The sequence below is a fragment of the Empidonax traillii genome, unplaced genomic scaffold, assembly GCF_003031625.1.
Source record: "Empidonax traillii isolate 1590-97213 ecotype Southwest subspecies unplaced genomic scaffold, ASM303162v1 scaffold132:size1788729, whole genome shotgun sequence".
Lineage (NCBI taxonomy): Eukaryota > Metazoa > Chordata > Aves > Passeriformes > Tyrannidae > Empidonax > Empidonax traillii.
In genome coordinates, this window is record NW_020955325.1 from 792066 (window position 1) to 815389 (window position 23324).

Here is a 23324-nt window from a genome sequence, read left to right on the forward strand (position 1 = left end):
TTTATTCTGCACAAGTTTATTATCCCAATACAGACAAGTGACTTGCAGTACTACATTAGTTCCTAATTCCATATGGAGCTTGCCTGTCCAGTCCGTGCCGACACGATCTCCTGGTCTCAGCTGACTGCATTTGGTTTATGTCTCTTGCCTCTGCTGTTCTCATGGTGACTGTCTTCAGAAGGTGTTTGGTCCTTTCCATTTGTCTCAGATTCCTCTGGAAATTTCTGACCCTCAGCCAACACCTGCCGAATAGTCATATTAATGCGGGAAGACTGCAGGTACTTGGCACACACCTGCCAGTCCTCATCAGAGCTGTGTTCAATGACTGAGCCAACAGGAAGGTCTGAAGGAAGTGCTTGGTCGAGGCAGGAAGGCAGGGCTGTCCCCTCAGGGTTGGGGAGCACGCGGGGCACAGCGTGGTACAGCAGGCGGCTCAAGCCAGACATCACCATGATATCTCCACTGTGCATGAACATCGCTGTTGGGGCCTCCTCCCGCTTACAGCCCCCAAGCAAAAATATTGAGGACTGCCCAAAACTAGAGATGGTATAAGGATGGAGAGAGAAAACAAATTCAGGTAGAGAACAATTATCTGTATGATAAGAAAATACCAGTAGCTAAATCCCTTTATAAATACCCCAAGCAATCATGAAAAGCACATGGACTCCTAGTAACAACTTTACAATTAGAACATGGAAAACAGACTAAGAGGCCTGGTTCAAGATAGGCACTATGCAAGCAGTTGCCCTGCCAAGTCTGAAGCTCTGCTGAGTTATTTCATTGTTGCCTGTTAGTACCCAATTGACACTCTGCTGCTTTAGAGCAGAACAGTGCTATGTACAAAGAGTTCTTCCACTCCAGGTGCTACATCCACGCTACTCAAGCAGTCCTCAAAGAAAAACCTAAGTCCTTGAACTACAGTCTTCTGCTATTCAAATCTTCAGAGAGTGAAGATTATATACTCAATTAGCAAACTACATCATAATGGCTTTCTGTAACCATATGCAACCCTAGAAAATAGCCACTAATCTTTACACAACACTCAAGTGCTTCCCTTGACTTACCTGAACGATAAAAGGGGCCAAGAATGGTCTAGTTCAGACTCATCCACATGAATTCCCAGTGAAGAGTCAAAATGATAGTAGTTCAAGATCCCTGCTTGGGCTTGGAAACCCCTGAAACCACAGGCTGCAGCCACTTGTTCTGACAGGAACGCAAGGTCTGAGGGGAAAGGAGTGTGGTGATTTGCTGAGTACTTCTGGAAGAAGGAGAGCAAGGAAAAAAAAACAACAAAGCCACACCCAACACATCAGAGCAGCAAATACAATTGGAAACAAACACTGAAAAAGAACTCAAAAGTCTGGCTGATACTCATGGAGAAGGACATAACGCTTGCCTAGAAAATGACTACAACACAGGCAGAATCACAGCAAGTTTACTTCTTATCATTAAATTCTTGGCCTATGCTGAGACTGCCAGAGATTCAATGAATCATGCAACTAATCATTATATCTAGATGCTAAACTTGAAGTCAGTCAGATTAGTACCAAAACCCTGAGGATCTTCTCAGTCACAACCAAAAGCTTCTAATGGAAACACAGTTCTGTAGCTCATCAAGAGAGCTATGAAACAAGCATCTTTGTTCCTTTTTGAAGAATAAGAAAAAGGAGTCGATTGCAAAACTGCTTTTTCTCTTTCCAGTGAGTGATTCTGAGAGGATTGGCAGAGAATACCTACACTTTTATTAAGGCCATCCAATAACAGGTTGACCTGGTAAATAAAAGGCTGCAAGCAGATTTGGTTACCTTCAATATACTGATAAGATATATATCCACTCTGCCAGTCTTTCTCAGCCTCTATCTAACCCAGTTTTATGAAAATTTTATTTTCATCACGAGCCTCAAAACAGCTGTTAGTTGGTAAGAGTGGTTCAGACTCATCTAAGTTCAAAATCACAAGAACAGCAGGCTCTTCTTGCTCCTGTTCATCCCTTCAAAAAGGAGTAGTTTCTCAGAAGTCATTCTGACCTTAAGCAGTTAACAATGCTTTTGTGATCATCCCTTTTGGTAGGGTAAAAATTCTCACCTTTAAATAAGAATTGCAGATCTAGAGCTGAGTGTATGCTATCATGTTAACTCTCAAAGGAAAGAATGCAGCAATGGATTTGTGCTATTAAATCCTTCACAGTGAACTAATACAGATTAAAACACTCTTAAAAAGCATACTTTGTTACAGCCTTTCCTTGAGACTGTCTTGTAGAATCAAACGCATTTTATTTGATGATATCCTCCTCTATTTGCCATTTTTAGCGCTTACAGGTAACAAAAATGGAGAAGAATTTAATTTCAATACCTTAGTATCCCAGTTATAATGGTAACCAAGGGTCACCCAGCGCAGCTTCTCCAGTAAGCTTCTGGGCTCCCGTTTACTGGAACCTTTCCTTCTACAAAGACAAAATGGAAAGAAAGAGAACGTGTTAATTTCTGAGGGCTCTTCTGGTGGTGCAGCATACAGTAATGAGATTCACTCATCCATATGACAGCCTATTAAAACCAGTCAATGCTAAACTTTTATTTTCAGTGTCCATACTTTTTTCCTCTGAAGACCTTGAAAATATAGTTCATGCAATTTGTGCAAGCTATGGGACCTACTGCCAACTGCTGTCAGTTTGAAAGCTTGTGTTTTCAACATGGTACCTAACAGGTTATCAGATGGGGACAAGACAATAAACTGGTGCAGATTTAGAAGTCAGAATTAAACATGTACTATTTGAGCACCTGAAACTGAAAGACCAGAATCTGAAGATCTGAAAGCTGCAAATGCAGTGAAGAAATATTCTAGGCACTTAATGGAAAATTACAAGAAAGGAAAACGATTTGCCTCACAGTGAAGCATAGCATGCTGCCTAATACTGCAAAGGACAGTTAGTTCTACTACTTGGAACTCTGACAAGAAGTCCTTAGGATGGTCTGACTCAATGTTCAGTAACAAGCAAGACTGTTCTAGCTATGACCATACACTTGTAACATCAAGAAATCTGGACTGCAGGTGTCCCCCATCTGCTACGCGGGACAAAGAACTGTTCTTCTTAAGTGACAACCCTAAAGCAGAAGGACTAAGTGGTCTGATGCCACACCAATTTACCATTCTTATTTGAAGGTGGGAACCCCAAAATGTTCTGGAGGTTCTTATTCCCAGAACTTGATATTTTGCATGCAATTGCTACAAAGAAGAAAGTCTTAGTGTTATGCATCTGGAAACAATTGAGTTCCTAGGTCTGGGCAGCAGGTGCTCCAACCAGAAAGCGCAGAAAAATTCTGATATAACTATGTTAGAACAGGACTGAAAAGCATGGGGGCTTTGTTCTGAAGCCTTTTTCTTATACACAGGAACATACATATAGATGCATATCCCTTGTAGGGATTCTCTACCCCCTTTTACACTTTTAATTGTCCCCAGCACTACAGAAAATACTAAAGCTCCACTTTGTGAGGAAAGCATAGGGTATATATATGTCTAGGAACTGTATCAACTCTTCCTATTTTGTGATTCCTGCATCCTGAAAAGAGCAAATGAGTCATGATCCAAGCACATTTATGCATCTTCCTGATGCCTTTAAAAAGCATTCAAGAGTTGTGACCTATCTTGGAAATTGACATCTTTTTAGTTAAGCACTGTTTCTCCCCTCCCTGAAAGGCTCTCACTCCAGATCCTAGAGAAGTTGGCTACTTTGATCTGCTGCCCCTGGGTAAAGGAACAAATACAGCAGTTTGCTCACTTGAAGACTCAGGCAAGTGCTTAATAAAACTGCCAGTGTTTCTGCCAGCCATCACTCTTCCAAACACTGTTTTCAACTGAACTGTATTCAGCTGCAAATTAACCTCTGTTCTGATCATTCTCTGCACACAGGAGGTGCTGCTGGGAGAGGCCTGTCAAGCTGGAACAATACCCCACTTTTTTCAGCTATTGGGCACAATGCACAATCGTTTCAAAGAACATTTTTCATCCTTGATGGAACACAAAAAGACGTCTGAATTTCTGTAACTAATTCTGACTAAGCCTGGAAAACACAAGTGGGGGCATAACTTCTCTCCTAGGTGCAAATAGTTAGACGTCCAAATCTTGCTTTTGCCATTCCATATCTTGTAGATGTTAAGAGTATTTTTGAAGAAAAATCTCAGCATGTCAATCTCACTAAAAAAACTGATGTGGAAGACGAGCGTTGTAGGGAACTTCGGTTGCACCATCACATGAAACAACTGTTAGGGAAAATGAGCAGTGAAATTGATAAAGTAATGATAAATACCCAAGCAGCTAAAAGATAGAAGCTGTTTACACAATCTCGTATGTATCTTTACAGGTGACTTTATTCAAGTTCAGGTTTTAAAAACTTTGTCTTTTTTTCAAAAACTTGCTGCTTGACTTCAAAACTGAGACAAATTCTCCATTAAATTCCAAATCAGGTAGAGGAAAGGCAGCTGCATCAGCCACAGAATTCTGAATCTGTAGAAATGTTTCAAAGTGAACAGGATTGCCATTAAAATGGTACATTTGATACATTCAATTCAATCTCATAGTGAATTAAGAAAAAACATAAACAAAATCAAACCAAAAGAAATACTTTAGAAAATATACACAAAGAAACTGGTTGACTTGAGAAGTTCAAAGAAGTGCAGATAAGAGCCTTTCAAATACAGTGTACTGGGTCCAAGAACTGACTGGGAAGAAGTGCTAGTATTGAGTGGGGAGTTTTGGAAAGGATCCCTTTTGCCTCAGGAAAACTGAGGCCTAGAGGGACTTCATGGTTTCACTTGTAGCTGAGCTCAGCAAGCTTCCAAACAGCCTGATATCAACCACGGTCACTATTTTATGTTTCATTGACGGCTTTAAAACAACACGCTACTAGAAAATCCCATTGAGTATGAAAGTAGAGAATTAACGAGGATGCAAATGAAGCCATGAAACATCCATCTTTAACCTGGCATGCCTGACACCATTTATATTGCCAGCATGTACAGAGTCTTTTTCAGCTTCCCTTCCCTTCTCTGCTCATTTTCTTAGACCTTCTTGGAGCTGAGACCTGGCTCCATGAGTTTTGGCTACCAAATGTGATTGTGGACTTACTTCAGCTGCTCCTTGCTCTGTCCCCACAGGTCAGTGGTCTTCTCAGGAGCCATGTGCAGGTCCAGGTTGCAGACGTTGGGTTTCTGTGGGTATAGCTTGAGACACTGTTTCACCCAGTGTCGCTGGCAGCCAGGAAGGAAAGGGTTTGGTATGAAAATAAACCCTGACCACAAAGAAAAAAGCAGGGGATGGAGAGAAAGCATGATTAGGCATTTTCCTGTTTTTTTTTTTTTTTTTTTCCAAATCTAGAGCAAAGGACATGTGTTGGAGGTAGTGAAAAAACACCTTAGACATACAACCACTGACTGCACATGTAAGCTGGTGAAATCTATTCTAGCTAAATTAAAACCTATTGCAATTTTTCAGTAGAAACAAATGGTGGCCACAAGGTAGAAGGCAAAGAGGGCAGCCAACATTGGTCCAAGTAAAAAACGACAATAAAGAACATATCTGCATAAGCCATATTGATTACAGGAAATAAAGAAGTAAGAAATTGGAAAGTCATCTGCTTGGAGTAAATTTTATTTTTTAAATGATTCAATGTGATTTTTCTCTTAAACCTTGCAGAGTTAAAAGTAATTCTGCCCTAGTTTTTCTAGGCTTCAAACTAGCTTTATTTCTGTATCTGAACTCATACGGTCTTTTTATTGCTGCTTCAGTGCCCAGAACTGTAGAAAACAGTACCCAGGCTGAGCAAGTCTCTACTAATGTAAAGGGTCCTCTCCTTTGCTTCATGCTTATTTCCAGGTAAGTCTGGTTGTATCCGTACATATTTCAGTATGGTAACATTCAGAAAGAGGGATAAAAGTCGAATTATATTTCAAACTGCCTGTTGCAAATACTTTTCAGGCATTGTTAATTAATAAAAAAGAGTAAACATGCAGGTAGTCTTGTGCATTCATTTAGCCAGGCACCTCAGGCAGGGTTCAAGGAGCAGCCCAAGAAAGTGGGTTAGCAGTGGTGTAACAGATTCTTTGGTCTATATCTTAACAGACAGGAGTCCTTGACATATGATCTGCCATCACCAGGAGTGCTAGCAGGATTCCTCACTGGAATTTTCTCCCCCAGCACCTTGGAGGTGTTTCCTTCCAGTCCAGGGTCAACATACTGATGAATGAGTGTCTGACAGGAAGATGCTATTAATCTGTATTGTACCTACTCTAAGAATCAAGGCACTCTCTCAAAGGCTGTGAATTTAGTAAGACTCATCCACACAAAATCCACCTATAAAGAAATATAGGGGTATAGGAGGAACAAAGAAAAAGAAGGTTTTAAAGTTTTGGCCTTCTATGTCTTTTTGAACTTCTTAGTCATATCAAGTTAAACAGACAAAAATAGATGAAAAAGGAAGAAGCAAGGCTAGGAGTCTCAGTAGGATACAAACTTGCCTTGTGGCCTTATGAAAGTGGTAATAAAAACACAAAAAGAGCTTTCTGCCAGCATACCTCACAGACTCAAGATTAAAGAAACTGGTTTGAAAAAAAGCCTTCAGTGTATTAATAACATACAGTCGTTCATTTCACTCCATTGCCTGCACTTTCAGGCTATGGCAGCCTTTGACAGGTTTGGTTACAAGAAGTTTCTTTGCCAGAAGCATTAAATTTACTTCCTGTTGGCCTCTGCATAGAACAGAATAACAATATTGCCCTTCCCTTCTATAGCTTTTGATGTGGGGTTCTCAAAGCACTTTACTACATTAATGAAATTACACTCTACTATGCATGTATTATCTCCAGGTATTAATGAAGGAATTGAAGCCTGAAGGGTTAGTTATAAGCAGAGGTGAGAATAAAAATCCAGATTTTATGGCTTTTATATCTGAAGCTTAGAACGTGCTCATGTTTCTCCAAACCTTTCATTGACCTAGGCTTCTCCTGAGAAACCAGATTAGTCTAGATTTACAAAAGCACTAACAACTAAAAAGTGGGTTACTCCTATGCTTCTTGTGTCAAGAAAGGCAGAAACTGAATTCCTAGCAGTTACAGAGTTTTACTATAAAATTCTACGCAAACACTCAAGATTAATAGTGCTAGAAATCAGTGACTTGCCACACATAGGAGAGAGAAGAGTAGGAAATAAGAAATATATTCTGTAGCAATCTCTCTGAAGTGACTGAAGAACACCACAAGACAAGCCTGTGACAACACAATTGAACCTCTTGGCCTTGAAAGAGTTGGTGTGAGTGGGAAGGGCAAAAGAAGAATTCTTTGGGGATCTGTACACTAAAGGAAACAGCCTTGAGGAAGCAGATGCAATTCTCTTACTGCAGCAAAATCTTGCTACACAGTAGGAATTTATTTGTATCTAGTGAAAGTGGCCTCCAGCCTCAGTCAAAAGAAAGATAAGACATGCAGATGTCTAACAAGAAAACTTCTCATAAAACCAACGTTTACAAAGACTCAAAGAGAGCATCAGCCACATCTCACAGAACTCAGGTCACCACAACAGAAATTCATCCAGCTTCTTTAGTCTAATATTTCATTGCTCACTGTGGGGACAAAACCAAATGACTTCCCTTCCATTTGCCCACAGACAAACAAGAAATTCTAACTTCATTTAGAGGGCTATTGGGGCAGTTGGTTAAATATCTTGTAGTGCTTTAAGATGCACAGGTAAAAGGTAGCTGGAAAAGGATAAAATATTATTTTTTTCAAATCCACACATGACTTGATTCTAAACAGAACAGAGAATTTGTCAATGTATTTACATTTCATTTTAGTGAAAAGTTTCCTTTCCCAAAGCAGAAGAAAAATGCAGCTCAGTGAAACACTTGTGATTCCCTACACCCCCTATGTAATTACTAGGAAAGATGTTTAGACAGACGGTAAATGACAAGCAGATCAAAGGAGAGCAGCTATAATGTAAGTGGAACAAAAAGTGTGTAGAGACAAGAGGCTTAAGCTTTTCTCCTGAAGTTATTCAATTCCCGGTGAATTAAAAATGCCAGATGGGTAGCACGGCTGCCTCAGTTTCAGAAATGGTAGGCTGGCTTCACAGCAACCCACACAGAAACGGACCGAGGTCCCAGCGTACCAAAAGAAACACAAGAAAAAACAAAATCAATCAAACACAAATCCAGAGGATCTGGGGAACTACAAGCTCATCAGCCTTAACAAAACCCCTGGAAAGATTATGGAGCAAACTTTCAAGGCAGCCATTTCCAGATACGTGGTGGTTGGGAACTGAGAGTATGGAAGGCAAATTTCGTCTAACCAGCCTTACTACCTGTTACAGTGAGATATCCACATAAGGGGGAAGTAGGGGATGCTGTTTACCTTGGCTTTAGAAAAGCTTTCCACTCAGCCTCCTGCAGCGTCACTGGAGCCAAATTGGGGGCCTATGGATTTTATGAGCAAATTAAAAGGGTGAGCAAAAGTTGGCTGGACCACCAGGCTTAAAGAATAGTGATTTGATGATTCAAAGTCTAGCCAATGGCTGTTATGAGCTGTGTTCCTTAATCCTGAGGCCAAGACTGATAACTACATCTACATTAACTACCTGGATGACAAGATGTTCATCCTCATTTCAGTTACAGATAACACTAAACTGGGGCAGTAGTGGATATGTTAGAGGCTACAGATGCCACTGAAAGGGACTTTGACAAACCAAAGGAATGGGCTAATGAGAACCACAAGAAGTTCCAACTGGTAATCCTGCACCTGGGGCAGAATAATCCCATGCAACAGTATGGCCCGAGAATCCAAGAGCAGCTCCAAAACAAGGCCAGGGGGCCTTGAGGACAAACTGCATGTGAGTCAGTAGCACACCCGATACAGTGAGGGCTGGTGACACATTTCCCAGAATTGGTGAGCGCTACCTTGGTGAGGGAGGAGGGGAGCCAGATTCTTCTCAGAGGTGCACAGCAAGATTATGGGAGGCAACAGTCACAAATTACAGCAAGAGAAATTTTTATTAGATATAACATTAAAAAAAACTTAAAAAAAAACACAGGAGTGACCAAATATGGTACAGGTGCCCAGAGAGGGTGTGTAATCTCTGTACCTGGAGATTTCCAAAATTCATCCATACAAAGCTCTGAGAGTCCTGATCTAATTTGCAACTTCATCCTGCTTTAATCTGGGTGTTGGTCCATACCTCTGGAGGTCTCTTCCAACCTAACCTCTTTCTGTGATTCTACCAGCTGAACTGCAAACCTAAGACACATTTCAATTTCTGAAATAACCTGCCTAATGAAATTACTCTGTACATTGAATAGGCCAAGAGGTTCTTATCACTTACTGTACTCGGTGTCCTACACTGACAAGTAAATGCCACACTTCAACTCTGGAATTGCTGTATTTCAGCCACTTATCCAATTTGCATGACATATACTGAGGAAAAACAGATTCTACAGAAATAAAGTCTCTCCCAAAGGCAACAGGAATCCATTCTCTTGAGCTATGGTCTGGTTGATCTCACTGTGAAACAACTAGCCCTTTATATATATATCACTGCATCCCACCCTTTAGCTAGATGAGATAGAAGATGCATGAATCCAAAACAACAAGGTTGTGTTTAATTTTTCCTGAAATCAGAAGCACTTACCTGGATACCCATTGAGGCCATAGGCTTTCCACTGGCTAACTGGCTGTAATCCTGCTCTGTAGGCATCTTGATCACTGACTGAAGAAATGCTGAGCTGCGATCTGAACACCTGGCAAAAGAAAACAAATCTGGTTAAAAAAAACAAAGTAAGAAATACAAAACTTGTCCAAAACTAGCACCTATAAGAAAGACTGCTACCACATTCCAAAGTCTCATGAAAATGCCAACTGTACCACAGAACTGTGTCTAAACAGCTGTGACCAGGACAGGGCATCCTGCTAACAGAGCTCAACATAAAAATCAGAAGATACCTACAAGCTTTTACAATACTTTTACAATACTAGAGATGGGGACAGGTGTCCTCCATTCATAAAAAAACACCCAAACAGTATGTAACAATGAGAAAAAAAATCATCATTATTTATCCATTTCCACAGTACAGCCTCATCATTATAAAACATTCTGGTAATTATCAATCTCCATTAGAGAGCAACATATCCATAACACTTGATACCTTCAAAGAACATCCCAAATGCAAGTTGCTCCTGACCCTACAGGGCAGGTGCCTATTCTCTTCTGTAAGTTACAGAAAGAGAAGCAGTACAGCAATTAAGTACCCAAAGCTGTCTGATGTGAAGGACTGCAGAAACCCTGTCAGTTCTGAATACCACACTGCCACTTCTGTTCTCAACAGCAGGGTCAACAGCCCAAGGCTTAGCAAAATATATTTTCTTGACACATTTTTTTAGGTTGCAATAACAAATGTATTTAAGCTGCAATAAGCCAACATTTGGGGGAAAAAAACCCCAGACTCATCTACTGTGTTCCCACTCCTTTTTTTCCCTTGCAACAGGGAAGTGTCCTAAGAAAGGCAGGGTAGAGTAAGGTAGGTTTTGTTCCATCTTAGTTCCCCAGTTCAGCTCTCCATGCAGCTGTGGAAATGTACAGGCTCACATAAGGAAAGAGATGGCCAGGCACAGTAGGGATAAGCAGGCAGAGAGAAGCAAGACTTTGTCTATGACAACTTGAAGTGTGTATGAAATTAAGGCCTTTGCACACAGACTCTGCAGTGGTGCGTGTGTAAACCAGTCTCTTTGCAGGCTGACAATTCTGGTAAACATCTTCTGAGCAACAGGACTAAATTACATACATAGAATTTCTGAGAAAAAAATCTAAACTAGTGCTGGGCAATGTGCTCAGTTTTGCCATTTTTTCAGCTCTCTGCCAAAAGCAGCTTTGTGACTGCCAGCCTTGAGGAGCTTAGTTTACAGTCCTGTCCACAGAACATCCCCCAGGAAGGCTCTATCTCTAAGACTGCCACCTTTCTGCCTGCTCAAACTGCTTCCACACCAGCTGCTGCCTGGGCTTTTGAAGAACAGGAGGTTTCTATACTGAAGAATTCCACATGCTGAATCAGTTAAATAAGCCTGGTAACAGGGCAGATGGGGTATGTCACACTTCACTGAAAAGCTCAATTGCTTGAAGCAGTTTTCTGAGAGAAAAGAAGCAATATTATCTAGGCCATTCTGCCTGGCCTATAGCTCTTTAAGAGAAAAGCCAGATGTTTTTAAGCTGGGGGAAAGAGTAATAAAAGATGTTTTCCCTATTAAGCTGTCACCTGATCTTAGAAGGTAACAGGCACAAAAAGAACGATATTGAGAGGGGAGCTTGGGATGCTTTCAGGTACTCTGAATTTCCCAGAAGAGCCATAATGTTGTAATCCTTTATCAAATACAGAATTGCTGCAAGCTCAAGAAAAGCTGAAATGTTAACAACTTCCTTGGTTAATGCTAATGCCTCTAACAATGTCATACGGGTCAGGCTTTGTGTTCCATTTATAACAGCAAAATTATAGCCTAAAAATAAAAAATAAAGAAAAATAAATATTTTAATAGAAGAGTAAAACCAAAATACTAAGCATTGGAACTATGAAAAATTGGTCAAAGTTTCATTTTCACTGTATTTCCTACTCTTTTTTGATAAAAGCTCATAAGCAAAAAATCTCTCGTTAACAATACTTCAGCAGGTATCTGTCATCCTTTCATGAGGTGCCAAAAGAGAAAACTAGTTTTGAGGATCACTTCTCTATTACTCAAGACATGGTAAACTAACCTCGACGGCTGCTACTTTCAGCTGTGCTCCTGACCACATGCCCCCAACCCACCGCATCAGCTGAACTTGCCCTGATGACTAAGCCAAGCGTTTATTACAGGGGAGTGAGAAAGGAGAAGAAACTTAAGCAGTGGGAAGACAGCACAGCAGGGGGAAGCTGATCCCAGCTCACCCACTTATTTCAGGGCTACGACAAGGGCCAGCAGGCCCAGGAAACAGTGTCAGCTCCGAGAGTGAAATTTGCTTTTTCCTGTCCACACGTTCCTTTGCTTCTCTTAACGTGTTACACGTGGTTCTATCACAGGCTTTGGAGACCACCTACTGCAATGCAGGGAGCTACTTAAACATTATAGAACTAAACATAAGCAAAAGTAGCAAATCTGTGCCTAGGCATCGCGCTGGGCAGGGGCGGCTGGGCGGCCTTCTGTGGCCCCGGGCGGGGTCCCACGGGCCAAGGGGGCCCTGGGCGAGCCCGGCTCTGGGGCCCGCGGGCAGAGGGGCCCCGGGCCCTTCCCAGCAGCCCCTCTCGAGTCACAGGGACCCGTAAGAGGCTCAGCGCTGGAGGGCAGTGTTCTCTAGCCAGAAAGGGGCGGCATTAGGGACTCGGCGTCGAGCACAAAGGGAAAGCAGCAGGTGGAGAGAAGGGCTGCAGCGGTACCGCCACAGCCCCGCGCTGAGACACCGCGCAGAGGGCGGGACGCGCTCGCAGCCCCTCGCCGCGGGGCGCGGGCAGGAGCAGCCCGGCGTTACCTGGCCCCCCGGCGCGGAGAAGTCCACCACGCCCCGCAGGTCGGACACGTCGCGCTGCCGGTAGAAGCGAAAGAGCCGGCGGAACGCGTCCTCCCCCCCTTCCCGGGTCAGCGCCGCCGCCGCCATTTCGGGCTGGCCGGGGCGGGCGGTGCTGCGGGGCGGGGCCGTCCCTCCCTCCCTCCCGCCGCAGTCCAGACATGGCGGTGGCTGGCGCAGCGCGGGCTGCTGGGCGCCGTTCCCGGCAGCTCTTCGACATCTTCGTGGCTGAGATTCCCTGGACGGTGTCGAGCAGTGAGTCTGTCCCCATCTCTCCCCTCCCTCCCTTCCTGGCCCATCCCTCGCCGGTGCCGGAGCTGGCGGGGTCGGCCTGCCCCTCCGCGTGTGCCGCCGGCACAGGCCGGGGGCCGGGCCAGGGCGGCGCGGCTGCGCGGAGGCGCCGGGCCGAGGTGACCACGCGCGTTTCCCCACAGAGGAGCTGAAGGAGTACTTCTCCCAGTTCGGGTCGGTGCAGAGATGCCAGCTGCCGTTCGTGAGTACTCTCGCGTCGTCCGGGCCGCTGTTCGTGCCTTCTCCGTGAAGCGGGGAAGGGCTGCAGGTTGAGGCCCTGCCCCGGAACTGCTTCCCCGCTGCCTTGGAGCTGCTCTCTGGGGGCCTCATCTTGTACTCTAGTCTGGTTGTCAGTGCTTTCCACCCTTGGCTCCTTCTCCCAGCGGGTGCCACCACTTATCTGCGAGCTGTAGGCCTTATTGACGTTTAGTGGTCTCCACTGGCTTTCAGAGTTGTACAAAGCACATCCCTCAGATCCTGTTGATGCTGCCGGTTCTGAATAATGAACCCAAAAGTGGTTTGAGCTTCTCTATGTCATCATTCCTCTGACAGAGAATAAAGTTTTTATGTGCCTGATCTCACTGGCCAAAATACTAAAGGTGTAGGTATAAACCTACAGTCGTTTCCTGCTGTGGGTTCAGACCTCACCCAGAGTGTGGGCTAACCATAACCTCCGCAGGGTGCTGCCAAGCTGTTCATGCCTCTTTATCTGTTTATTTCCCGAGTGTGTAGGTCAGGGATCGTACTATGTAGTGCAGTTTCTTAGGAGATGAGCAGTCAAAAAAGTGTTCCTTTATGGGTAAGTTGCAGGCCATCACTGAGGCAGAGGTTCTCCTGCCCACCTGTGTTTCTCCATGTGAAGTAATGGTCTGTTAGATTAAGCTCAGTGTGTAGTGAACTTCAGTTAGTGAGGTGATGGGTTCACTATCAGTTGAGGACTAATTTGGAAATGGAAAAAGATAGTTTGAAACAGGCTGGCTATTTCCAAACACTTGAAGCTTAGGTGCGTGCCTGCCCCACTGTTCCTCAGGCCCAGGACAGACTGCACTGCTTTGTTGCAAACCCAGCTCCATCACTGATTGAAGCGATGCCCATGTGTATGTTTTGATTCAGTGATTACTTTGGGAGTTTTATTAATGTTTAAAACTGCCAGAGATAAAAAAAAATCTATCAGCAGTGTAAGACAGCCTAATTTAGCCATTGCTGTGATACTGAAAACAGACAGTGCCATGTGGGCGAAAACTTCACTGGTGGTTTGGAAGTGCTGCCAGTCATGCCTGATGATCCGAGTGGCAGATTGAACCCTGAACTGAGGCCTGCTTTCTTAGTCTCTTAAGCAGCTGCTTTATCTTGCTGAATGCTTTTCAAGTACTGCAGCCACTTGAATGTCAGTTCTGTTGTGACTGTCTTATTAGTAGGTAAATACTGCAGTTTGAAAATGTCTGTGCATTATTCCAGGCTTCAACTATAACTTAAAATCTTGAATTTATTATTGCTAGATTCAAATTGAAAGGGAGGCAGAACAGCCTTTGCTAGGCCTGCACGTGCTGTCAATGATAGCAGAAGTCAAAGTGTGAAAAAAGCTCCTGAAACAGCAAGTGTGCAAATCCTTAAATTCAATATCCGTAGAAAGTTTAAAAAGCCTATGTGAGTATTTTGTATAGTAATTGCATTTTTTTTTTTTAACTGGTGATTAGGACAGAGATACAGGCTTTCACAGACGTTATTGCTGGATTAAATTCTCAACTCCAGAAGATGTTCAGAATGTGTTAAAGAAGGATTCCCACATACTTGAAGGTTCCAAGGTAATGTGCTAATTCCCTTAATGAAGTAATGAGTTGACACTCTGCCTGTGATTTGACACAGTAACATGGAAATATTTGAAGTGTGATTAAGCATTTTGCCACTCAGCATGCTTTCAATGTTTTCTAAATAATTAACACTTCTGTTTATTCCCTTCTCTCACCTCAAGTTGTTAGGGTCGAAGATTGTAGAGATACCAGAGAGACCAAAAACTGCTATGCTAAAGGAATGTGAATGCAGTAAAACCATTTGGGATCTGCTATGCAGTTAGTTTGTCATTTGCAATACAGGTTTCTGCAGATGGATTCCAATCCAGTATCCAGTCTGGATGTTGGTTGGCAGGGGAAATATGACAGAGTAATGCTAATCTTTGAACTTCAGTGAAATTTATTTTTCTTCAACCATCATTTCATACAGGAGAAATCAGCTACCTGCTTTCATGTGTTCAAGATAAAAAAAAACTCCACTAAAACTAATTTACAGTTCTCTCCACCTTTAACATTTTACATGGTAGCGAAGGAAAAAATGTGACACTTTGCACTGTCAGTTCATGGTATTGAGACAGTGTGCACAGTCTAGTGCAAGTGCGTGTCATTGACCGGTCAGTTAGAGCCAGACAGCTGTATCCTCTAGCTTCGCTGCAGCGAAGAAACAGAGCAAAGAAATGGCCATCCCACTGCTTTGCAAAAATTTAGTATGCAGTGGTGATGACAGATAAGGAAAAAAGAATAGTGGCTGCCCACAGCCAATGATTTATTATCAGGTCTCACATCAAAATCATTAAAATCTTGCATCTAGTGTGTTCCCTAAATTAGGGATTTTTTGACAGACTTATGTGTGCTTCAGCTGATATTGCTACTCAGACCTAGTAGTACAGAATGAAGCCATGAGCAACAAGCAGACCAGACATGATCAGTTCATGCCTTTGAATAATTAAGAGGAATTCTTCAACATTCTTTTCACAACTAGTTGCTCTGTCTTGAGACTTTGAATGCTAGGAGATGGTAAGAGTAAAATGAATTGGCAAGAGACTTCAGAGATGCGGTATGCCAATTGTGAGAAAGTGTTTTGCTTGGCATGGTTCATACTATTGCAAGGTCTTCACTGGTTGTGGTCACCTATTCCCCAGAAGAACTGACCTGTGAGTTACAACTGTGGTACAAAAATGGAAGCAGAAATTAAGACTCCATAAACTGTGACAAGACAGGCACCAGGCTGATCCCATCCATATAAATTGTGCTGGTCTAGGGTATTACCTGTATGCAATTATCGAAATAAGTATAAGTATAGGTGAGTATTTAGTGTCAATTTCCTGTAAATTATTTTGCTGCTTTTTATTCTTGAAGCTGTAAAATAGCCACATTCATTTAACTGCCTAGGCTTCAAGGCCTGTACTCTCACAAGAGAAGCAAGAGCTAAAAGGCTTCTTTATAGTGAAATAAAAGCAGAAGGCAGACACCACTTAGCTTAATTTCTTAAAAAATGCAGCTTCTCTAGAATACATGAGCACTTCTGCCACTTCATTCTAGGCTACGTTTAGACAGTTACTTTCTATTAGTTCCACTTGAAAGCACAAGCTTTAAAGATGCATTTTGCTGATACAGTCAGCAATTGCTGTGCAATATATATTCAACTTTCCTGTCAGGAAAGCCTTGTCTTGGGGCTCATGGAACTGAACCGGTTATAAACATATTTTCTGCTTTCCATATCAATGTTCTGGATGATCAGAAATGAAAAATACTGAACCTTCTTGCCTAGCTAATCTGAATAATTTCCATTGTTTTCAGCTCGCTCTCAAACAGCAGACCCGTAGAAGACGCAGTCAAAGAAGGAATCCAAGGGAGTGAATGGTGGAAGGCGGCTTTATTTCACTAAACGTAAAGAAACTAAAATAAAGATTACTGAGAAACTATGAACGAGTACTTGTTTTAAAACAGAATCCAGCTGTTTCCCCTCCGTTGTTCAAATAAACTGTATAGCCACACTAAAGAAACACTGAATCATTAACACCCCAGCATCTGTTACAGCATAAGACAGTAATTATATACAGGAAAGCTTTTAACAGATTAAGTCAAAGCTTGAACTACCTACAAAAACTAAAGCCGTAGAAGGAGTCTGCATTCTTACCCTGAGATGCTGGGCAAGGGAGAATCAGCAAAGTCAGAGAACTTGCTAAGAAACAACTAATTCCCTTACGAAATGTTTCAAAGTGGTCTCTATTCCTCCTCTCTCCGGGGGCAGCTGTCCTATGTAGAAGAACAGGTGTGTGTACATATCCACACAAGACTTGTGAACTGCTTTGTTACAATGCCATCCTACTATACACCTCTGATATTAAAAATCCTTTTGCGTGAAGTCGAAGCTTGCAGTCCATTTCCCAACCTCTTCAGGAGCAGAGGCGTTCAGTCCTTTCTCCTCTTTTTGCTCTCATGCTCATGTTCTTTGGGGCGGCTGCTATCTGAGGGCCGTTTAGAACCACCATGTTGCTTAGCTTCTTCCAGAAACTTGTCCAAACCAAATGGATCCTCCTCAAATTGAACTGGTCCATCTCTGCCCCTCCCTCTGGTGTTACGATCCGAGTTAGAAAATTCTTTGTCAGGAACAAACCTGCAGGAGAAGGTGATACTCAGCTGATCGACTTCAGAGTACTAATTAAGAATATTTCTTAACTCTATTTTCTTACCTGTTGGTCTTGATTCGAGCTTCTAGATCATCACCATACATGTCCTTATCCACATTTTTACTTGGCCTGTAGATGTTTTGGGCCATATCCTTGCCACTTCTCCAAGGCTGGTCGTAAACATTATAAATTTCATCCTCTCCTCCAGCAAAGCCACTGTCCATACCCTGTGAAGAACAGCAGAACACCAAAAATGAGACTGCAAAACTTCAGTTAACTTATTTAACATCAAAATACACTGATGGTGTTACTCAGATACACAAAAATGGTATTGTGTGATCTACTATTGATTTCAAATTATTCCAAGCACTTAATCAGGATATGAGTGGGTTTGGGTCTGGGATGAAGTCCAGAGTATGTAACATTACAAGCCTCAGTCCTACTCTTCTGGAGAGCAACAGGAAGGATTATAGCCATCCATATTTCAGAATAATGGATCATTTCAGTCTACCCTACAAGTACAGCTGTCTAATGGCTAAGTACAACCATACAGAAATGTGTATTATTCAGAATTTCTGGAAAACATGATTTAAGCTGACTGATCCAAATCACACAGAGGCGTAGAAGTGCCTGCTTGTTCTTTTTTAGTTCATCAGCTTTCCCTTCTGCCTGCAAATCTTTCACTGGAGACATGAAAAAGAGTGATTGACAAACTGCAGGTCTATTCAGGGACTTTCTGAAGCCTAATCTACTTTTTCATCTCTGAATAGTATAAAGTTCAGGGAAAATAAATATTGCTGTTAACTATATATATCTTGAGAAGCATTATTAACATAAGCAATAATGGGAATAGAAAGTATTTACTTGCTCCTCTCTGAAAGCCGATTTCCCTATTCAGTCAGTACATTTGTACAAGAGAAGAAAATGAGGTCACCGCAGCTTGAAGGCAAAAATAATTTCTTTTTCTCCACTCCCCAGTGAGAAAAATCACAACACTTTAATCCAGTTATACATTCAGAATATTACATCTTTTTTGCCAAGGTTATGGATAAAGGAAATGAATAATTTCCTAACCAGTTATGTAGAGACTGCTTTCCGAGTGTATCCGCACTAACCATAAAAGAAGGCTCCCTTTAGTATTCTGGTCATACCCACTAAGGAAGGATGAGCATGTTCTCATAGAAAGCTACAGAGCTGTGAAAAGGTATTTTACCTTGCTCTGGTTGAACAGCCTCTGGTCATATTGGATTTCATTGGATGGCCGGGGGTTGGGTACCCCTAGGGCAATAACTTCACTGATATCTCTGTTCTCATTTCTCTGCAGCTTTGACCTGAATTAAAAATTTAAAGTTTTATTAGGTCAGTAAACCATACTTGTGACATGCTCAATTGCAACCTGATCCTGTATTAGTTGCTAACCATTTGCCTCAGGAGCCAGATTTCGACTGTTGCCCTTCTTTACAAGGTAACATTTAAAATTTGTCTCCTGGCAAAGGAAACACTTGGAAAAGTTATGTTCAGCTGGGCATGACATTTAAATTTGCTTTCCACTATCTGCAATTTACATCAAGCTGACTTCGTCTAAAATGTCATATTTGTTTTTTGCATGAACCAGTGTAGTTACATTCTGGGAAGGCCAAGCAATCTAATTTTAAGATATTAGAGATTTTAAGCCTCCAGAAACCATTGGTGCTCAGAAATCTCACTGGGTTCAGCATACAAGATACTTCACCCTACATTCATAAATCTAAGCTTACTTTAAATTAATAGTTTCAAGAAACAAAACCACCATTGATTCTCTGGTCTCACCGAAGTTATAGGGTCCAGGTTTAAACCTTTGCTGTCAACACTTAATTAAATCTGAATATACTGAAGTTCTGCTAAAATCAAAAGAACCAACACCCAAAACTAACACACCATCACCCCCCCTTTCTCATTCATGTTGAAAAGTCTACACTGAAGAGAGTACTCCAGTATTTTAACAAGAGTAATGCCTTTCCACACAATGAACGGACCGTGCTTCATACCAGTGAATATCTCCACAAGGGATAATTTAGGCACTTACATCGAGCAGAAGAAAGCCCAATGTAATAGTTTCCCTAGTGGGGAAGCCAATGCCAGTACAGGAATAAAGCAGCTTTTTTTTTTGACTCACCTTTTGTCAGGGGCTGCCCGGGAAAGATTTCTGTCATGCTGTCTCTCTTTGCGCCGGTCATGTCTGATTTCGTCTCTTTCTCTTGCTTCTCCATCCTCTGAACAAATGCAAGATTGCTCATTATAGACATATATTTGAAGTTTGAATTAATTATGCCAGAGACACTGGCACTGGTAATTCTACTCAGTATTCTTTTACAGAAGAGTAGTGACCCTTAGCACTATTTAAAATGTTACACTTTGAACACATGGAACACCATAGGTTTCTTATGCCACAAGCAATTGACTGTCCTTGACAAGAATCAAAGTAGACATATCCCAGTAACTGGGTTTTCCCAACCTTTAAGAGCTTAGAATACTCGTCCATCTAAGAATTAATATCCTAAAACACTTACAGATCATTATATCATCATTTTAAGTGTAAAAATACTGTTCAAACACACAGGGATTTAAGTGCTTTGAAGAACATTTTGTGATGCAGTATCAGAAAATCACTCAGGTTGGAAGGGAGTCTAGTTCACAATCTCCTGCTGTAAGCAGGACCAATGCTGAATTCAAACCAAGTCCCTCAGGGCTGTTCACACTCAAGCGGGGAAAACCTGTAAGGATTGAGACTGCCAGACTTCCTAGGCAACCTGTTCCACTGCTGCTTGTTCTCATGGTGAAAATTGTTCTCCTCTCATGTACTTGGAACCTCTTGCTTCAGCTCTTGATCACTGTCATTCTTCCACTGTGCAGCTTAATGAAGAGCTCTGATAATCTTGTAGGGAACACTATAGTATGATCTTGTGGGAAAGTTCCCATTACCTGGCCCCAAAGCCACATCTCCTGGCAGAACAAGCTTCATTTTCTCAGCATCTCCTGAATAGGCAGACACTCAAGCCCTCTGAGTATTTGGATGGCCTTTCACTGAACTGACTCCCGTTTATCAATGTCTGTCTTGCACCTGGAGGCAAATAACTGCACAAAGTATGCCAGATGCAGTCTAACAGGTCACCCATACAAGGAAATTATTACTTCCCTTGACCTACTGGTTACACTCCTGCAGACGCAGCTTCGGGTGCCCTTAGCGTTACTGCTGCCTTCTGTTCAGCATATTGCCACTAGGACTCCTGGGTCCTTTCCAACAGAGTGGCTCTCCACCTTGCCAGTCCCCAGTCTGCTGGGAAGAGGTTAATACATCCCAGCTACAGGGTTTGGCATTATATGACCATATCCCTCCACCTTCTAGAGAGACCATAACTGCTCTGTAAGTTCATCATCTTGATCTTTGAAGTGTAATTTCAATCAAAGCATAAGAGTCATCACAACGGTTACAATTTAGTTAAGTTAGCTGGGGTTTTTTGGGCTTAATGGCCAACAGAACTACAGTTCTGCAGTGCAAGAGACAGAATACTGCATTCACCATCTTTGAAAACTTAAAATATGGTTTAGTTCTTCTAAACAAAGTTGCCCTTCACTTGCAACAAGCTTCTTCTAAAAAAATAATTAGTTTAGAACTGTCTAAGAAAGCCGTCACTTGAACTGCTGCATTAATAACTCTGAAATTCTCAACTGTCCTAAACCTGCATACACCCAAATACTGCTGTGAGGTTCAAACCTGGATTCCATCAAACCAGCCAGTCAATTAACCAATCGAGAGAAGACATGAACAGATGTCATGCTTAGAAATTTCAGCTGGAATTTAGATACCTTAAGTTCTCAGGTTATTGTCCCAAACTCACACTGCAGAGTGCTAAAAAAAGCCATAGCATCTTAGTAACACAGAAATGTACCTTTTTCAACGTGGGTTTTGATCCCTGCTCTTCTCTCCCTGGCTTTCTGAGCCATTTCTCGGAGCTTTTCCTCATGTTTCTCCTTTTCCTTCTGAGCCATCTTTCTCTCCACCTGGGCACGCATCTCTACTGCTTCACGAGCCTGCACAAATAACACAGTTAAAAAGACAGAAAGCCTAGCACCTGGAAGACAAGCAGATCTTATGCCATGGAGTTATCCAGTTAACAGGACAGAAGCCAAAAGAGAAAGCTTAAATCCAGACAGCCACAGCAGTTAGAGCTGAGAGACAATACATGTGACTTCCAATAACTTAACCCACATTGAGCCACTGATTCAGAGACAGTGGGGATAAGATCTTAGTCTTGCATTAGCCAGGAAGCAGGACAAATCCAAAAGCTATAGCTTATTCACAGTTAATTTTCCCAAGGAAATAAACATACAGGGAAGGTAAAACAATATGGAACAAAACAGTTTAAACAACCACCTGACCTTTCTGTCAGCAATATAGAGCGCCTCAGCAAGTTTGGCAAAATTTTCATTAATATGAACAGTCTGCAATCCTCTGCCATCTGCAGCCAGACGCTTATCTAGTGGAATGGTGTAACCCTACAGTGAAAACAGAGAGGAAATTAATCACAGAAACATTATTTGTAACAACAAGTATTATTACATTTATGGTGTAAGAAAAGAAAAACACATACAAAACTCACAGACCATCATTAATATGTCTCAACGGATGTCCTTTTTATATGTACTTCAAGTTCTTAACAGATAATACCAAGCTTCACTCCAATTCCACATTCCTCAACTCTGAATCAGTTTCCCTTCAAGTTTCATCTTTGGATAAAAGGTTTTGATTGATAAAGTCCACTCTTTGCTTTGTGTTAAGACCTACAAATAATAGCTTTTCTAGTCTCTCAGCTGTTTTACCATTTTTTGCTTAGAAATCATTTTACCTAAACAGTTTTCATACCTCTTAAGAGGTTAGATGATGCAAAAAGAGAAAGTAAGGGGCAAGACTACAGCAAAATTAAGACACACTAAATGCCAATTTTACTTTCAAAAGCTGAAACCTAAAATTACTTATAAATGTTATTTTAAGATTCTTTAGTGAGCTCTACAAAATTTTTGCTTTGGTTTTACCATCTGTAACCTAAAATTTGATCTTATAATTAGCACCAGTCCCAGTTAGACAGCTGTGTTGGGGTAAGGAAAAAAAAACCAAAACATCTAAACATGCAGCTTTTCCTTCCTCCACTTGAAGAGGCTGCCTCAGGACAACAGCTTGGTAAGTTTCACAATGATTAGACCAGTTACTGCAGCAAATTAGTAAGTAAATTCTCCCCTCTCTCTGGGCATAAACCAAAGGGACAAGACTTACCTACTCAAACAAGGAAGAAAATCACCTGAGCTGACCAGTGATGAAAATTAATTAATGAAAGAATTCAACAAGGAAACTTTCCAGAAATGGGGACTGCAGTATTGAAAAGAAACAAGCTTGGGTCTCTGATACCCTTTCTCTTTTTCAGTTTAGATGGCTTTACTTGTGAACTCCAGAGATTTTGGGTTCAGACTGCACTATTATGGGGATTTTAACTAAAGCCATTTTTAACGCGGAAAATTTATAATCTCTGCCAGGAACTAACACATTTTCCCTCGGTTCTATACTCCTCTCAATTTGGCAACCCTTATATACCAAACAGAAAAAAAGTGACCTGTACAATCATGTGTTCTCCATGCTGGAAGCAGCAAGTTTACCTAACCCTAGAGGTTTAAAAACAGTATTATTCAAGCTTAAATCATTCAATGAAGTTTCCCCAGAGGGTGCAACATTAGAAAGATAAAATTACAATAAGATAATTACCTTTGCATTTTTCCAGTTTGAAATGCATGGAGGAATTTTCCACTCTTGCTGCTCTTTCACAGTCATCTAATTTAAGAGAAGAAGCAACATTATCTTCAGATTTATAGCAAAAGGAAATACTGTTTTCTTTCTCAAAGGCAACTTGAAAACTATTGAAATAAATTAGAGTAGAAAGTTCAGGATTCCACAAAAACCCAACTCTTCTTAGCAGCAATAAGATGACAGAATCAAGAAATGGTTTGGTTGGAA

General features: G+C 41.7%; 3 protein-coding genes across 3 annotated transcripts in view; 1 reads left to right on the forward strand and 2 right to left on the reverse strand.

The window, feature by feature from the left end:
• On the reverse strand, positions 1-12680 carry ALKBH1 (alkB homolog 1, histone H2A dioxygenase). Its single transcript, XM_027883701.1, has 6 exons — positions 12532-12680; positions 9670-9778; positions 5125-5287; positions 2353-2443; positions 1065-1258; positions 1-537 (listed from the first exon to the last, which is right to left on the reverse strand). Exons 1-6 carry the CDS (start codon positions 12655-12657, stop codon positions 117-119), a joined length of 1104 nt encoding a protein of 367 aa, XP_027739502.1. The 5' UTR covers positions 12658-12680; the 3' UTR covers positions 1-116.
• SLIRP (SRA stem-loop interacting RNA binding protein) lies at positions 12386-16573 on the forward strand. Its single transcript, XM_027883702.1, has 4 exons — positions 12386-12822; positions 13002-13060; positions 14556-14663; positions 16449-16573. Exons 1-4 carry the CDS (start codon positions 12729-12731, stop codon positions 16506-16508), a joined length of 321 nt encoding a protein of 106 aa, XP_027739503.1. The 5' UTR covers positions 12386-12728; the 3' UTR covers positions 16509-16573.
• SNW1 (SNW domain containing 1) overlaps positions 16506-23324 on the reverse strand; it is a 21943-nt gene continuing 15124 nt past the window's right edge. Inside the window, exons 8-14 of the mRNA XM_027883700.1 lie at positions 23076-23141; positions 21701-21817; positions 21211-21352; positions 19437-19533; positions 18495-18612; positions 17345-17508; positions 16506-17268 (exon numbers count right to left, since the gene is read on the reverse strand). Coding sequence (XP_027739501.1) covers positions 17064-17268; positions 17345-17508; positions 18495-18612; positions 19437-19533; positions 21211-21352; positions 21701-21817; positions 23076-23141 — 909 coding nt within the window. The 3' untranslated portion in view covers positions 16506-17063. The remainder of the gene's footprint in view (positions 17269-17344; positions 17509-18494; positions 18613-19436; positions 19534-21210; positions 21353-21700; positions 21818-23075; positions 23142-23324) is intronic.

Excerpts from the sequence above, each read along its gene's own strand:
- ALKBH1 (XM_027883701.1), bottom strand. The coding sequence starts at position 12,657 with ATGGCGGCGGCGGCGCTGACCCGGGAAGGGGGGGAGGACGCGTTCCGC. Across the intron at positions 9,779-12,531 it reads TCTCCGCGCCGGGGGGCCAG|GTGTTCAGATCGCAGCTCAG; the intron begins GTAACGCCGGGC and ends TTCTTTTGCCAG. Across the intron at positions 5,288-9,669 it reads TGGCCTCAATGGGTATCCAG|GGTTTATTTTCATACCAAAC; the intron begins GTAAGTGCTTCT and ends CTTTGTGGTCAG.
- SLIRP (XM_027883702.1), top strand. The coding sequence starts at position 12,729 with ATGGCGGTGGCTGGCGCAGCGCGGGCTGCTGGGCGCCGTTCCCGGCAG. Across the intron at positions 12,823-13,001 it reads TCCCTGGACGGTGTCGAGCA|AGGAGCTGAAGGAGTACTTC; the intron begins GTGAGTCTGTCC and ends GTTTCCCCACAG. Across the intron at positions 13,061-14,555 it reads AGAGATGCCAGCTGCCGTTC|GACAGAGATACAGGCTTTCA; the intron begins GTGAGTACTCTC and ends ACTGGTGATTAG.